Consider the following 17675-nt stretch of genomic DNA (forward strand, 5'->3'; position numbering starts at 1 on the left):
AATTCTTTCTAAATCGTTTTCTTTTCGTCCTCGGAGCTTCTCTCGGTCGGGGGACCGCATAATTAATTGTATTACGACCAGTAACAGTCTTTTCTTCTATTTACTACGTAATTTGAGATGTGACCACGTTGTGGGTCTTTACTCCTAAACCGATTCGTGCCGCGGGCGTTTTAATCAGTTTCAACCGTGTACGTGTGTAAGTTGCATTAACCGAATTAATCAGGTGTGTAAATCCAACGTCTTATTTTATTATTTAAATCTGTTTGACCACGTGGAGTGTGACGGCGTGTGGGACGCCTGAGAGCCCACTGCGTAGATAATAGCGTGCCCGACGCTGAGAGCGGGCAGGAATTGGTGCTAGGTGTTTTCAGGGGGGAATTAAAATCACGACCCTGGGAAAGAGTCTCACATCGGCCTGTGCACGTGGCACGGTGGTGCCCATAAAACCCGAGCTCGCATTAAAATCCATTCATTAAATATCAGAGACTACGGCCCCCGTATCAAACTAGTTACTGAAATCACTCCATAGAATACATACACTAATGTAAACTGCAGTTCGTGAGATGTTAACTGTAGGGTGACTACTCGCTGAGGAAGTGGATGGTGCACTCATTAGGTTGATGGTGGTGATGGTATGGCGAACAGTAAAGAACTCCACAGTGTGTGGACACAGCTAGCTCCAGTGGCCGGCATAGGTCGACAGCTACAGCTGTAAGTCCTAGCATACCACTCAGAGCTAGTCTTAAGCCCAAACGAGGTGTTTGGAAAAGAAAAACGTCAGACCAGGTGATGGGCGTGACCGCGCCAGTACAATAAATTTTTATGTAGTAATACAAATTTGATGTGATAAAAATAATTTCACTTTCATTTATCATATGAAAAACATAGTTATAACTACTGTTACAAAAATATTCACGTTGACTTGTGCAACAATCGATCTCTCGGCGGTGTCGACTGTTTGAGCCATTGTACTACCTTATACCTGCACCATACTACATTGCGTTCGGGACAATCTCTCGGTCACGCACTCACGCTCCAGTGAGACAGCGAGGTGGCATTTCAGCATGTGCGAGAAGAGCATTCGTGATGGGTTTCGTCACTTTTTTTTTTAGCGTCAATCAATCAAGTAACTTATGAACTATTATTTAATAAAGCCAATTGTATGAAAGTAATACATAACTATTATAATGATCTAAGAACAGAAGCTTAAGTTTTCTTTTACCGATTAATTTTTTTATAATATCAAGAAATTTTGTATGTAGACTTTTCCAAGTATGTTTATTTTTGTAATGTTTTTTGTTATCTTTGCCCTAAGTTGCTAGTATTGTTTTTATTGTTGCTATAGATTTGTAATAATAGTGCCTATGCAATAAACAATTTTGAACGTGTGAGTAATTTGTCGTAAGGAGATGAAACGAGTTATTCTATTCAGAAATGGAACAGAAGTAAATGGCAAGGTGAATGGAACAGTTAATGGTTTTGTAAAACGTTTTTAGTATTCCCATACATCTCCTGCAAGTAATAACTAAAGACAAGATTTTATGGTTTTATATTTAGCCCAATTTAATTTTTAAAACAGAAGATTTCATTGTTATGCTTTTTATTTTTATAAAAGCTGTGTTGTTGTTGTAGTACTACACCAAAATATTGATTGATAATTATTATAAGCTTTATTTTTACAATAAAATGATTTGTAATAAATTGGTCTAAAACAGGTACATTCAAAACAAACACAAATTAGCGAGCATTTGTGATTTATAAGTGATTCAATAAGAGATGCTCAATAAAACAAATTTTTATGATCCATGCAATTTGGTAAAAAATTTTGTCTGGAACTGCCAATTCTCGAATACAAAGTATTAAAAGGTTACTTTTTTTTTTTTTTCAAATAATTTGAATTAAGTTTTGACTAAATGATATTAAATACAAAATTTTTGGTTTCATATGGTGTATTAACTTGCATCTTTGTAAGCTGTGTTTTGACATGTTTTTTGGTGTTATTTCAGTTTTATCGCAATGGACCCAATAATCATGCCTCTATTGATGTCTTCTCTCATCCCGCAACATGACCACTCTGTCTTTGATACTTAGTACATCTTTTCTTCTTCCTGGTGGTCTGTACACTGGTATACTGCCCTCCGTGCAGCTGTGAGTTTGAGAGCTAAATTGCCAGTGTTTCATGTTATTCTTCAAGTGGTATAGAGTTACTTGATTAGCTTGGTTTGCCCCTCTCTGTCCGCTAGCTTAACCTCGTGTAGTCCGGAAGTTGACAGTAGCATGCCCTTTGCATGGTGACACCCATGCTCACAGATACAGCCTTACGTGTTTCATTTTCGATATGATCCTCTTCTCTACAAGCTGTATTTGTTCTCCAACCGTCTAGCCCTTGCAGCGATGTATGTAACATTGACTGTTATTTGAATCAGCCTATACTAAGGTGTTTTCTAGCATCAAGGCTGTGAGTAAAAACTATTTGGCCATGATTATTTCAATGCTAACTCAAACCTTTGAGTCATAGTAGGCTGTCATTGGTTGTGTGGATTGAACTTCGCCACAATCTGTTTTCAGGCAGTTTCAAGTATGCAGGTATTCTAAGTTCAATTAGAAAAAAAAAAGTTCTTGGAAAATCATGTGGACTACTTTATGCTTGTCAAAAAACAGTCTATCATTACACAAATTTAAATCGAGTATTAATCCAAATCATGCTAAATGAAAGTACTGTAATGAAAGTTCCTAATTCTTAACATTTTTCACTAAATTTTTAATTTCTTTATTGACCACTGCTGTTTAAGTTTTAAGAACATTTTATAATTGTTATAAATACATTTTTAGGAATAATAAGTGGTCTTGTACCATATATGAAACAAAATGTGTGTAGACTACAGTTAAAAAGTACCATAAGATTGTATCTGCATACTTTTACCAATTAATTTATATAAATATATATATATATATATATATATATATATATATATAAATTTTTGTACATGTATAATTTATGTATTTTTAACTTGAAGCCCCATAGTATCAATTCTGGACAGTAAATAAATAAAATTGAATGTTTAGGAACATGTAGTGTGCCAAGGTTGTGACCTTGTTTAGTTACTGCATGCAGGTGCGTGCTTGAAATCTGTGTGCTTTACGCTCTTTTGATTCTGAATGAATTTGGTCACGTGTACATGTTTTACCTCTTCAATCACTATTAATAGCTTAAAATATGAAATTATGGCGCTAGAGCTGACAGCAGGTTTTTGCGATCATTGTTAATGGAATCTTGGCTTCCGGTAGAGTTGAGTTTAGCAGCTTGTTCTAATTGATATCACTCTGTACCTCTCAGCAGACATCGCCACTGTGTGTTGCTTTGAACTGCTTACTCATGAAACATTTATAATATTACATTTTGTGTAAGGTGGACGGACTTTTTAAATGTACTGAATGAGAAGTATAGATTATGAATGTTCTTGACTGATTTTAGTTGTTATTTTCAGGTGGTCTTGGTAACACATTCTCTTGACGAGCTGTTGAATTCAGCAAGTTCAAAATTTGGTATCGCAGCAAAAAGGTTGTTTACTCCACAAGGTGGGGAAATTGACGATCTGAAGCTCATCCGGTGAGTAAATACCTGTGGGTTGTGATGTTGCTAGGTGTTATTTTACGCAATGCACAACCTAGAGTATGGCTGGCCTGTATTGTTTGCTGTTCTAACCACGCTAAGTGAGTAGTTAAATTTGCTTGCATTTGCATTGCGGAGACCTGCACTCCAGTGTGAAAGACGAGACGTCATATTTTTATTCTGATCTTGTACACATGAAAACTTTTAATATTTTGCCACGCAACATCATTAATTCATCCTTAATATTCATATAGGTGAGGTCAGTCTCAATTGCGGAAGTTTTTATGTATGAGTGGTTATTTGTGACCTAAGTGAGCAAAGCCTATGTTTAGACGAGGTTTTTATTTGTTTCGTTGCTGGCCACAGAAATAAGCAAGTTTCTGTGTGTGTGTGGGGGGGGGGGGGGGGGGGAGAAGTGGCAGAGTACTTACAGTTTTAAGGAAACTCTCAGATCACAATTTTGTCCACATGGTAATCCTTAAAAAAAAAATGTGGGTTACAATACTTCGTTTAACATGTGAAACAAATAGTAAGACGTTGACTCGAAACACGTAAGCTTGACATTTGCATTTCTCCTAGATCTATTAAGTTCTTTTCAAGTAACGTAAAACATACATTTACTTAAAAGATAATACTTGTAAATGTCAAGCTTTCATGTTTAACGTTCATGTACCGAGTGCCACGTGATCATCGGACCAATCAGTAATCACATCTGGTAAGACGTGACCTCTTACTTCAAACACTGGATTCCTGGCAGTCCACAAGACCTGGGTTCAAATCCCGGGTTGGTGTTCTTGATTTTGATTTCATGTGGTTTCCAGAAGACACTCACAGGTGTATGCTGAGGTGGCTCCTTACTGTAGACCATGCCTATTCCTTCTTCAGTTTCCTTGAACTGTGTTTGCTGAGTCCATCCTTCTCTGATGACCTTGCTGCAACAAACCCTTATGTCCAAGTTTATAAATATAAAAAAAAAATACACATCTTTTTCATTTTAAAGGTTGGGAGGCTGAATTTATATTTTTCATGTACGACATAAATTAAATAGCACAAATTTTTTCTTCCTATGTATATAAAATTTAATTATGTTAATTTGACACTTTTGTGCTAGGTAGTTAAATTTTCAAATATCTATGCTATTTATTAAAAAAAATTTTCTCTTTAGCAAAAAGTGCAAACATGAAATATAATATAACCCTTTAAATGAATAAGTGGTGATCCTGGTTCTAGGAATAAAGCTACCCTACATATATAGTTTTGAAGGTTGCATAAGCTGCATAGCAGACTAAAGATGTGGGGCTTTAAATTGTATGTAATTTAGCTACCAAGTGCATTTTCTGGAGTGAGTGTGTCATTGAATTTTCTCCTGTATTCCCTTTCTTCTTAAGTAGAAACTATTATTATTGATAGTCAGTGAAATTGCTGGTATGTTAAAATTTGATACACTGTTGTGACATCTGGCTCTTATGGCAAGAGAACACTATTCCACTCTTGACTGGGCCACTGGGAATACAGGTTCAGTATTACGTAGTGTCTGTTTGGCCATTTTAAAAAAGACTACTCCAACTATGTAAAAACAATAAAAATTTAGTGCTGTGGTACCTATTTGGACGCAAAGAATTATTTAATAAATAATAAGTCATCCGCTAGGTTAAACGTGGTAGATGTCAACATAGTAACAAAAGTACGACGTCATGCTATACTGCCAGACATCGACATTCTAACGAAAGTTGCAATGATTGCTGTGAAGACTGTATGTGTCGGATGTAGACATCCTCACTAAGGTGGCGATAGTTGCAGCAACGACTACATACTGTCGTGCCGAACGTCAGTCTCCTAATGAAAGTTGCAATGATTGCAGCGAAGATGACATTTTGTACATTCTGGACTTTGACATCCTAACGAAAGTTGCGATGATTGCTGTAAAGACGATATACTGTACTTGCAGCGATGACGACATACTGTCATATTTCGGACTTCAACATCCCAAAGAAAGTTGAGATGGTTGCAGCGATGACAACATACTGAACTTGTCAGACGTGGACATCCTAACTAAGGTTGCGATAGTTGCAGAGACGATGACACACTGTCTTGCCGGACGCCAACACGCTGACGGAAGTTGCGGTGGTTGCAGCGATGACGACATACTGTACTTCGGACGTGGACATCCTAACTAAGGTTGCGATAGTTGCAGAGACGATGACACACTGTCTTGCCGGACGCCAACACGCTGACGGAAGTTGCGGTGGTTGCAGCGATGACGACATACTGTACGTGGCGGAGGGCGAGGGCTTCATCTCCCTGGCAGGGGCGTGCGCGTGCAGCCACGCGAGCCCGGGCGACGGCCCCCCGGCCACGGACGCGCCGGCCCAGACGTGCGGCCGGCACAACTCCGACTGGATCACGCTGAACGTGGGCGGCAAGTACTTCACCACCTCCAAGAGCACGCTGCTCACCAAGGAGCCCATGAGCATGCTGGCGAGGTGCGTGCCCCAGGGATGTCTCTAAGAATATTTGAGGGGGAAATACAGTAAAACTCTCCCAAGAACATCCCCTTTAGAAAATTTCTTGCATTATAAGTTTAAAAAATTTATCACTAAATGTATAAGTACTTAAAATTTTACCCTTTCTATAAGTTTTCCCCGTTAATATATTTAAATTTTTAAGTACCTTGAGGTACATCTTAAGAGGGTTATACTGTAGGTGCTTTAATACCTTACCGCATCGGTAATCCATTAATTGTTTTGTGCATGAAGTATTTGGTTAGGTCCTTGTTCGAATGGTGTGCCGAGTATCTTTGAGCAGTCGTATATTGTGGGTTGTGGAGCTGAATTCCATCTGAGATGTGTGAAGTGCCTAGCACTGTAATGTATGAAACATCAGTGTGTGTGTAGTTTCCAGAAATTTTTTTCACTTTGTAAACAATTTGTCACAACATTTTAGAATCTGTAAGAAGCCTACTTTGTGACTACGACAGTATTAGGAAGTAACTAAAAAATTTATATTGTTTGTTTGCAACGAAATTATCTCGGGCTTGGGTCTGTGAACAATTACATTTATGGGTTTTGGTAGACGGCCAGAATTAAAATGTAGCCATTACAGGTCTGGAAAGTACTGACAGGTTAGGGAATTTGAGTGTAGTAGAAAAACATCTGGAAATGTGTAGGAATTAGAACCTTGGATACAATAGAGGCTACCTATGTCAAACAGAATACATTTCTTGTGGTTGCTACAGAATGTCAGCATCAAATTCCCCTGACATTTCCAGGTTTGTCTGACAGTAACAAATATTAGTTATTTTGGGAATTACTAAATAAGGCTGTATTTCAACCAAATGTGCACACCAAAAATACAAAATTTTCAGAAGTGTCAATTTCGAGACAAGTTACTGTACACAGACCATATTAAATGATTATTATTTCAGAAAAATGAATGAATACAACACTGATTTTATTTCGGTCTTCTATGAGTACACTACATACACGTCCATCTTTATGTCATGCAATTTATTTATGCGATTTATTTACTCTTGTCCAATGCCAACCATGGCACATAACAAATCTTGTACCGCTAATGTTTTTTTTTTGTTTGGACCAACAAGAAAAATTGCCATACTGCAGGATTTTTAGTGTCAATCTGGTTCTTGCAAAAAATTTATATTTTTGGCTTGAGGTGGCTTGCTATTCAGGCTTGATGTTGTGCATTCCAAGACTATGGTTGGCAGAGTCTTACTCTGTGCTCGGTCTGATGTAAATGCTTGTATTTTCTGTGTAGGATGTTTGCGGAAGGTGAAAAAGGTTACATAATGACTCCAAGCAACATGGACAAGAATGGGGCGTACTTAATTGACCGCAGCCCTACGTTCTTTGAACCCATCCTTAACTATCTCAGAAATGGGCAGCTGATTTTCAACAGTGATGTCAATCCAGAGGGTAAGAAGAGAGAGCCTCAAAGTTAAATTTTTGACTTTGCAAGTTAATAATTTACACCATAAAGCACTGAAATGCAACATAAAATCATGAAATTAATCAGCATACTTTGTTCAATGAACGTAAATTATTTAGCATGGAGTTAGTACCAAAATGTATGTTCTAAATAGAGTGGTAAAAATGTTCCTTTTTTTAGTATTGCAACTGTTATTAGTTACTAATTTTGCATAACTACATTGGAACATTTTATAAACACACATATTCTGTTGTTTTTTTTTTGTATTGTTCCCAATAGTTAAGACATGCTTATTAAAAATCATTGTTGTAAAAGTGCATCATGTATCAGTCAAGATGACACTGTTTTGGTAAAGTAAGTATCATTGAACTAACAAGTGCTATCGAAAGTGATAAATGTGGTGGACATTCCAATGAGACGATGGGTTTTCTTGGGTATTCCAGTTTTCCTTCAACCATATGCTTCGCCGATGCTCCATTTCTCATCTCATCGAAATGGTTCCTCGGTAATGACAGTGATGTTTACGAGACGTTATGCTCCAACTAACCATTTGTTCGTTCTTAGACCAAAGCTGTTTTCTTCCCCAGTTTGTGTGAATTATGGCCCGTCTACAATAGCAATGTCCTAAACTGTGTCCGAAGGACACTTGTCGCCGATTGGTCCACGTGACCCTCTGACGTCATGCGTCAAGTGGGCGAAGGTCCGAACCTACCTGGTCCGAAGACATTCGTCAATTTGAACTTTTTGTCCCAACCTGTGTACTTCGGACACAGGAAAAGAACAGAACACTCACAATATTTGAATTTCTGGTTCCCGTTTTAAAATGCGGTGTTTGTTTGTGTTATTGAAGGAAATGGAAGGTGTAGTAAGTCACTTATAACTTACATAACTTTCATAAGTTCAATCTCAAACTACAAAAAATCAAAGCAATAAACAAAAACATTTGGTTTGGCACATTTACTGCGCCCTGGTGTCAACTTTAGAAATCAATACATTCTGACATCGGACATCGCGAATGTGGACAGGGCAGTTTTCGGTGAGACAATGTGACGTCACTCACATTGGGATAAGGACACGGACTATTGTAGACGGGCTCTCATGCCTGCGCAGGCGTCCTGGAGGAGGCGAGGTTCTTCGGCATCGAGTCGGTGGTGCCCCAGCTGGAGGCCGTGATCCAGAGCAGCCAGCGGTCGCGGGACAACGTGCCGCTCACCAGGCGGGACGTCATCAACGCCCTCATCCTCACCCCCTTCACCGCGGAGCTGCGCTTCCAGGGCGTGAACCTGGCTGGCTCCGACCTGTCCCGCCTCGACCTGCGCAACATCAACTTCAAGGTGGGCCCGTTCATTCGGAACAATCTTTTATTGAAAAATTGGTAGTTTAAGTACACGTGTGCTGATCCGTAACTGTAATGCTTGATGTGTGAGATAACGATAATGCAAATGATAAAAAAAAAATTATAATCCCAGTCGAAAGTCTCTTTTCTGCTGTTGACGAAGACTACTGTGTTAAAAAATTTGATTGAATATTACTCTCTCCTGTCTCTTTACTGTCTGTTCTGTTCTTATCAGACATGATTTTTACGGTTGTGATTAGAATCGCGAAGCGTTACCTAAAATAGATGATCACCTACTTTAAAGAATAAAAACTAAGGCAAAATGTTGTATAGTAAAAAAAAAATTTTAAATCTGTATTAGGAGTCGTAAAAAATATTAGATGTGAACTTTTTTTTTGTATATTCTATAAACTACAGTATATATTTGAACATAAAAAGTTTTGGTATTGTTGGTATGTATATAAGTGACATGAGTGAAGTGTGTTTGCCTGCCAGTACGCCTGCCTCCACGGCTGCCGGATGGTGGGGGCGAACCTGAGCTGGTGCTGCCTGGAGCGCGCGGATCTGTCGCACGCCGTGCTGGAAGGGGCGCAGCTGCTGGGGGTCAAGATGCTCTGTGCCAACCTGGAGGGCGCCAACCTGCGAGGCTGCAACTTCGAGGATCCCACGGGCAGCCGAGCCAACATGGAAGGTGAGCCGCCGTTTGTCGGGATGCTTTGTTTCGGTCATGATGCCGCCTGTGTTACCAGGTGCGAGTATGCGGGAAATTCCCCTAAAACTGATGAGTGGCCATGAGAGGCGCAACACCCTGTTGCACAATTCGACAAGTGGATTGAACTTGTTGAATTTTTTAATAATGTTCGTAGGCTTTCACTGCCATTGTCTGAAGTAGCTTGGCTTCTGAGTTGTAGCCGTGTCCTTGGCGAATAATTCACCGATGCTTCGGTCGACATTGCAGTCGTCTGCTCCCTGATGATGGCGACTGCAATGTCAACAGAAACGTCGGTGAATTATTCGCCAAGGACACGGCTATAACCCAGAGGCCAAGCTATTACCGTATTGGTCCGAATATAAGGCGACCATTTTTACATAAACGAGAGATGCAAAAATTGGAAGTCGCCTTATTTTCGCACCCAAGACGTCAGAACCGCAAACATTAGTTCCAAGCTGAAAGCTACAGTAGAAACATTGTTTAACAAAACGTTCACGATTTTTTATATTAACTAAAACTTTGTTACCTCACACGGTAAAAACAATAAATCCACCTAATATTGCAGTAATTTACAATTGTTTGAAGTTGAAAATTAAAATATTTGTTCTTGAGTAAAAACATGAATGTTGAAGCATCTCAAAATGGCAACCTTTTATTTCACAATTCATATTTGTACTTTGTGTACAATCGCGTGTTAACATTTACGGTAATTTATCTTCAGATTTTTAACTGAAATATTTGTACTAAAATATCACAGTTATTTTCAGAACGATTGTTTACGTTTACAAACATTTCGGATGTAATGTATGGAAATTCACGGCTGCCAACTGTCTTTCCACAATATTTCTTTGTTGTAAAACGAACATTGCCGAACACGCTCGAAGACGCCATATTAACAGGAATTTGGTACGTTGCTTCAAAAGCTATTTTAATAATCCACTCTTTATTTATGTAAAAACCTTTCATAATTATAATAGATTATTCTTTCAAATTCATAGAACAGACTCTCTCTGTCAGAGAGTAATATGGACAAATATACGCGGTCACGTAACCGAAGTTATTCATGGCCGTATGCTTCATCATGTCAGCTAGCCACTTGTTTTGTTCCGGCAAGATGCATTATTTGTTTGCTTTTTTTACGTTAAACACACTACTAAATAGTAATACACCTTGTTCTGTGGTAATACGTAGCTTAAGTCAAACGGAAAGTTAAATGCTGTATTTTAAGAGTGATTAATAGCCATTGTAAAAATTTTAAATTCGTAGATACAGTAAACTGTGAAAAATCAACAATCACACATCGGTGGAACGGCGGGGAACGAGCTCTAGACAAATAAACAGCTCTGAAGATGACAATTATGCAGCTTCATTAGAGTAAACACGAAAAAATTTCTAGTGTAATATTTAAAAGTGTAAATATTTTCTAATTGTTTTCTTTTGACTTTTAGGGTAGGCCATTCAAACTTATTTTAAATAAGTAAAGTGATAAATATAAATTAATTGTTATACATAAATGCAAAAACGATTTATCAACACAAAATGTATGTCTAATGAATTTTCACATTAATTTCTACCAAAAATTATTTTTACATTTGTTTGGCCTCCTGAAACTGCAGGTCGCCTTATATTCGGGGTCGCCTTATATTCGGGCCAATACGGTACTTGTTAAATTTGTTTTCTAAGCCCAAAATCGATGTAGTGAAAACATGATGTTTTTTTTTTTGTTTTGTTTTGCCTTGTGTGACGTGTGTGTAACTGTATGTGAGTGGTTTTCCTAGGGGTGAATCTGAAGGGTAGCAACTTGGAGGGGAGCATCATGGCCGGAGTCAACTTGCGAGTGGCGACACTGAAGAACGCCAACCTGCAGAACTGTGATCTGCGAGCGGCTGTGCTGGCAGGAGCGGACTTGGAGGTTCGTCGTCCACTTCTCGCTTTCGTATCGCGGAAAGCTGTGTTATTACTACAGAACGTGAAAGTTTTTTTTTTTTTTTTTTTTTTTTTAAGGTTTTTAAAATATGCCTGAGCGATCTAAAAAATGTCAAATTCCGAAACTTATAATTAATTATGTATTTGTATTCAATTCAATTTAATTTGAAATAAGGATACTTGGAAAGAACGATTATTCAATTGTATTTGAATCTTCAGCAGTGTGGTGAATCTTAAGAAAATCACCTTTGGGTGAGTCTTGACATTGAGGTTAATAGTCTTTGTTGTACAACATAAACGTTTACACATCCAGCTTCAGAATATCATATTAAGTAGACTTTATACCAACATTTGCCTAGTAAGGTTAAATTAAAACAACCGGATGGGCGGCAATATTTTGATAAGTTTAAAACAAGCTAAGTGAGGGATTGGTGTACATCATATATCAGCCGAAGTGATACTAATTTTTGGTAAAATAAATATTATGAAAAATTTTATTTTAATATTTGTTGAGTAATACACTACATTTTTTTTATGGAAAAAACATGTGTAATAAAAGTAATAAAAACCAAAATCAAATATTTAAAAAATGAAATTAACATAAAAATTAAAAACCATGCAATTTTGTCTGTACGTATTTGTAATGAACAAATTGATGAATTGCAAGTTTATTTGCCGGGAATATGTTGCCAGCAAGGAAGAAAGTGAAGTCAGCAGTGAAGTGTGAATTAGCTACGGTGATGGCGATAATGATAGTGACTGCGATTGTTAAGTTGTTACATCCAAGATTCAAGTATAAAAAATTTCATTAAAAGAAATGTTTTAGTAATTTTGGTGTGCAATCCTAACTCTTAAAATAATTTGTATATAAACTATGTTTAAAAATGTGAAATCAAGTAACAGGCAGGTTCCCAAGAAGAATATTGGATTATTTGCAATCAACTAATTTTTTTTTAAATGTTTTAAAATCTACTAAGCTTGTTTCCCAAATTTTAAACTGAAAAGCAATAGGTCAACTTATATGTGAGCGGACTTATAACGTTGTATATATTGTTTTGATTAACATCTAAAACTATCGTTGCCATGTCATGTCTGAAAAAAAAAATTTCTGAATAATATAACAGCTATTTCTGAGGAAAATAATATATTGTAAACAGTTTCAGGTGTCTATTTATAACCACTGTTGTGACTGGAAGCTTTGCCATGATGAGTGGGTGACATCATTCCTCACTGGTTATTCTGTTTTTTTGGCAGAACTGTGACCTATCGGGCAGCGACCTGCACGAGGCAAATCTCAGAGGTGCCAACCTGAAGGACGCAGCGTTCGAGCTGATGCTGACGCCACTGCACATGTCCCAGACCATACGCTAGTGTGTGTCATGTTTGTGTTTAAGCACTCACACGTTTCATGTGCTGTTCACGCTTACCTGATGATGTTAGCCATATTTTAACGTACTAGCAGAAGTACTTAGCTGTAATCCAAATCGATAGTTAATGGAAGATGTAGAAGTTAAATATGTGATTAATGGAACTCTGAATCTAATATTAATCCCGAAAATATATGCATGTGTTCATTACAAAAAAAAAATCACAAATGGTACGTAGCAGGCATGAGCTGCTAAGGTAAGATGAGTAAAATTGTGTTAATATTCCATACTGTAACAAGGTATGTACATCCAAAGAAAACTGCCATTCAAAGTACAATTAAAAAGCAACAATGTAGTGCTTTGTTTATGATTATTAATTAGTTTGCTATTTTTTTTAGAAAACATTTTTAAAGGGGTGGCTTGCAGGTTAAAATTAATTCTGCTATTTAGAGGAATTTTTCGTAGATATAAAGTATTGGTATTGAATTACGAAATTACTGTAGTTTTTATTTTCTGAAATACTAATGAGATAAAAGAGACAGATATATTTTAAATAATTTTTATATTAATCTTTTAATTTTGAGATCATGACTAGTTAACTATTCCTTGGTGTGTAATGTAAGGGTGTGCAAGAAATGTGCACATATTCAATTGATGAATTTCAATATTTATTGAGTATAAAAAATGGCTTTTCTGCTACACGTGTTTCAGCCTAGATTTTTCAAGTAAATATTGAATGGGAACTGCTATGTCAGTTGTGTTAGTGAACTATGCCATTTATTTTATTGACATATAGTATATAGGTGCAACATCTAGTTCAGCATAAAAAAGAATTCTTGACTTTATAATGTGTATGCACAGCAGAATGAACATTTTTTTAAAAGTTTTATCAAGAAAAAGCTTGAAATGTTTGCAGTCTTAAAAGCCACCCTGGAGCTTGTTTACTTTTTAATTATTGTGACAGTGTGTATTGATTTTATGTGTATATTTTTAGGGTGAAAATTTTGTAAATACTTTAAGCAGTGTACATAATATTTCATATATTGATTTTTTTTTATTTTAAGACCGCAGAGTGTATATTTATGTATATTTAATCAGAAATCTTTAGTGTGCAACAGGTGTGTGACGTGATGTAATTGTTTGGAAAATATGTAATAGTAAATATAATTATGAGTGGAAATTAGGTTTTTTTTTTTTTTTTCCCCTTGCAAGTGCATTTTGAAAAAGTGTGGGGGCCCATTGACCTGCAAGCTGAACTTCGAAGGACCTCATTTACCAGCAGAAGGGTCTCACCTGCGTTTGGGCCACACCGGGTCACACTTTTAATTTAGGGCATAAAAAATACATTTTCACGACAAGGGATGCCTTTGAATATAGGTCACATCATATATCCATCTTCAGTATAATGCCACAGATGCAAGTGAAGTCACGGTGTTCCATGTCTCTGCTTATTGGCACGTTATAAATATGGCACTCATGTTGTCTGTTGTCTGCTTTTTGTCATTATGGATTACTTTGTGTGGGGGGGGGGGAGGGGGAGGCAGCAAGAAGTACTTCTCTTTCCCCTAACCCTTTTTTATATTATAATTTTCATCCCACCATCTTCCTTCAAAGATACAAAAAGACAGCAAGCTAGCTACTCTGTGTCAGTTCCTTGTATGAGAAATAGCTTGCGAGTCGGCAAGAAACTTGTGCCGTTCTCGAGGAATGTAATAAAAGAAGCACTTAAAAACACCAACGATGGCTGTTAGTTTTGTCATGTGAATGTTGCGGTTGAAAGAGTGGGAAATCTCGTGCGTAAACAATTTTGTGGGCACAGTTGCCTCCTGGAAACCTGTCGATATATAATAAGACTTGTGAAGATTGTGTACAGTGACAGTTCATCAATATTTGTGACAATGAGATAACCATCAACACACTACATGGCCATATGCACTCACCAGATACACACACAAACTCTTGATTGTTTATTTTTAATTATTCCCCCCTCCAGCTGAAAGCTAGGCCACCGTGAAGTCACGTCACTAGTCAGCTGGCTGGCGGGCGAAACATAACCGCACATTCATGGTGCTTGACACGCACTGCAGAGATATTTTAACTAAACAATTTAACTTGTGTTATATTTATTAAAAATTTAACACTTGAGAATTATTTACACTCATACTCAACCACACTTGAAATTTTTACTCTAATTAAAAAAATCTTGCATTAAGATAGCACTACATTTTTTTAAACTAAAAATATGCTAATGTGATGCAGGTGATTGCAGTATACTTTAATGAGTACATACTTTATAGAGCGACTGGGGATAGGCTACATGTAGTGCGGTTTGTCTATAGGTGGGAGTCTTGCAAGACAAATTTGTTATCAATCTGTAATGTATCTAGAAAATACTTGTCTGAAGAGTTTGGGCATGGAATACATGGCTTAACTCTATAATTAATGTATTTTCTTGTGTAGTTAATAAGTTTCTTTTATACTTTAATAAAAAAAAGGTTGTTAATAAATAATACTAACTATTAACATAGACACAATTATGTTTACATTGAAATTATCAATTTACTAACAACTTGAATATAAAAAAAAATACATAATATTGAACTGACTAAGGAAAGGGTGGGGGAAGTATACTGCTACCCTACCATCAAGGCCACTGTCAGCTGGTAATTACCGTCACTATTCGACCCCATCCTTGCCTCAGATTTTAGGCAATGGGCGTTTATCATTGCATTTTTAATGACTTAAATACTTCACAAGGAGTGGGCACCTCTGATATTATTTTCTATATGATGATTAAAGCTCTAATGAGGAAAATCACGAGCATGGGGGAAGTACGTATTCAGAAACGGTGACGTAAGATGCAAGTCAAAAGTTCAAAGATAAAAACCATAAGTTCTTCACAACGCAGCATATTGAGGATATGTGTCATACATGCAATAGCTAGCAAGCTTAGGTCATTATGTTTTTGAAGTTGTGCAGCATGTCACTCTGGTAAGTTTCATAACAAATCATTTTTTTAATGTTGGGGATTTTTCTACCTTGTAAGCTAGTCTTGTGAGTTGCAAGGTGTACATTGTGTGCTAAACTTGCATGTGGATTTGATAAACCATTATGATGCTGTCTATATTTTCAATGAAAACATTCTGGTCATATAGCATGCATTGTAATTATTAAAATATACAGTTAAAACCCTTTTAAGGATTTCCCACTTAAGATTACCCTGCTTAATAAGCTCCATAGTTAAATGCCAATTTCTTCTTTGATTTCCCTGACCTCCATAGAGTTTCTTTATCTCTAATGATGACATTGCCCACGACAAATAAATCATCACCCGTTTGTTAATATCATTTTTCAGGTGTCAAGTAACATGGATGTCTTTTTTCCTTGGGAATGTGTTGGGGTCGACCACTCAGTGTCATTCTTCGACCGCAGACACCACTAGTTTTTCCATCGTGAGCCGTCGCAATGCAACCGGACACTGGTCAACAGAGGTCTGTACCTCGGAAAACAACAACATTAACCATGAGCTAAGTCTTCTGCCTTGCAGTAACTTCAAACTGCGGACAGTGTGCATTTGACAGGATGCCTTCTATAGTAGACAGAACATCAGCTGTGTTGCAAGAAAAAGTAGCACACTTACCATTTTTTTTTCTTTGCACAGTGGATGGTTTGCAGCTAGTGAGTGAAAAGTAGTCGACACACTTAAGGGAATATGTCTCAGTCAAATGTTTTCCAGTTATTTGAAATTAGAATCCATTCAAATCCAGTTACGAACACAATCACTGTAGAACTAGTCAAATGAAATTTAATTACACACACTGCAGTGTAAAAAGAAAGTTTAAAATATTTTGTATTTTGTTTAAACATTTTATGTTATAACAGCTAATTTGTTTCAAAGTCTAATTACTGTTTTGTTTATTTTAATAGTCAGGAAATAACTTCATTTAACCACTTAACAGATTTTAAACTGAAACTAATTTCTTACATCGTATGCAAAACAATGTGTTTGCATTTTGTGTTAGAATGCTAAAGACTGAAGCACTCTTTTTTTTAAAAAAATATCAACTGAAGCTAAAAAAAAAAAAAAAAAAAAAAAACTTTTCAATAAATTAATCATGTAGTTACTTAAACATCAAAATAGCTTTGATAATTTTAAAGTGATAACATTAGAATTAAAATAATTTGAAAATTATAAATTAATTGTAATATGATTCCTCTTCAAACTACCGAAATAAAACATTTAACACAATAATTATAAAAGTTTGAAAATGTAAATCTTGTATATAATATGCTATCTTTTTTTTTTTAAATTAGTTCCCTATTAGTGAAAGCTACATGAAAAAAAAAAATTAATATTAAGAGAGTTTCCTCACGCCACTGTGATGGTTGTCTTTCGTGATTGATTGTTTGAAGTTAATATGAATTCTGTAGGCTTATGACATGGTTTTGGTTATATAAGTAACATAAAAATTTATGTAGCCTGTATGTTCAATAATATTTTAGCTTTATGAATAAACAGAATTCAGAATAAATAAAAAATAATAACTTAGAAATTTCCTGTTTTAAAAACGAAATTGGCCTGAAAATGAAACTAATCTTGTCTTTAGTTATTACTGTAATCCCGATGGCCGACAGCTGACAGGCTCTGTATTGAAATGCCACCCGCTGTCTGCTATATTTTCTTGCCATGTGTCGACATCTATAAACTATGTATAGTTTATATTCATAGAAATAATGATATAAAATATATCATATTAAGCCTCTAAGATGGACGAT

At 36.5% G+C, this 17675-nt stretch overlaps 2 protein-coding genes across 2 annotated transcripts in view; both read left to right on the top strand.

The window, feature by feature from the left end:
- The first annotated feature begins 1322 nt into the window (after positions 1-1322).
- On the top strand, positions 1323-14079 carry LOC134534243 (BTB/POZ domain-containing protein KCTD9). The gene is made up of 8 exons (XM_063372528.1): positions 1323-1457; positions 3489-3610; positions 5869-6096; positions 7388-7545; positions 8669-8892; positions 9390-9585; positions 11385-11518; positions 12787-14079. Exons 1-8 carry the CDS (start codon positions 1410-1412, stop codon positions 12901-12903), a joined length of 1227 nt encoding a protein of 408 aa, XP_063228598.1. The 5' UTR covers positions 1323-1409; the 3' UTR covers positions 12904-14079.
- A 1523-nt stretch (positions 14080-15602) lies between these two features.
- Positions 15603-17675, top strand: part of LOC134534244 (hemolymph lipopolysaccharide-binding protein-like) — a 32205-nt gene continuing 30132 nt past the window's right edge. The window contains exons 1-2 of the mRNA XM_063372529.1: positions 15603-15890; positions 16255-16390. Of these exons, the coding sequence (XP_063228599.1) occupies positions 15859-15890; positions 16255-16390 (168 nt within the window). The 5' untranslated portion in view covers positions 15603-15858. The remainder of the gene's footprint in view (positions 15891-16254; positions 16391-17675) is intronic.

This window comes from Bacillus rossius, chromosome 7 (genome assembly GCF_032445375.1).
Source record: "Bacillus rossius redtenbacheri isolate Brsri chromosome 7, Brsri_v3, whole genome shotgun sequence".
Lineage (NCBI taxonomy): Eukaryota > Metazoa > Arthropoda > Insecta > Phasmatodea > Bacillidae > Bacillus > Bacillus rossius.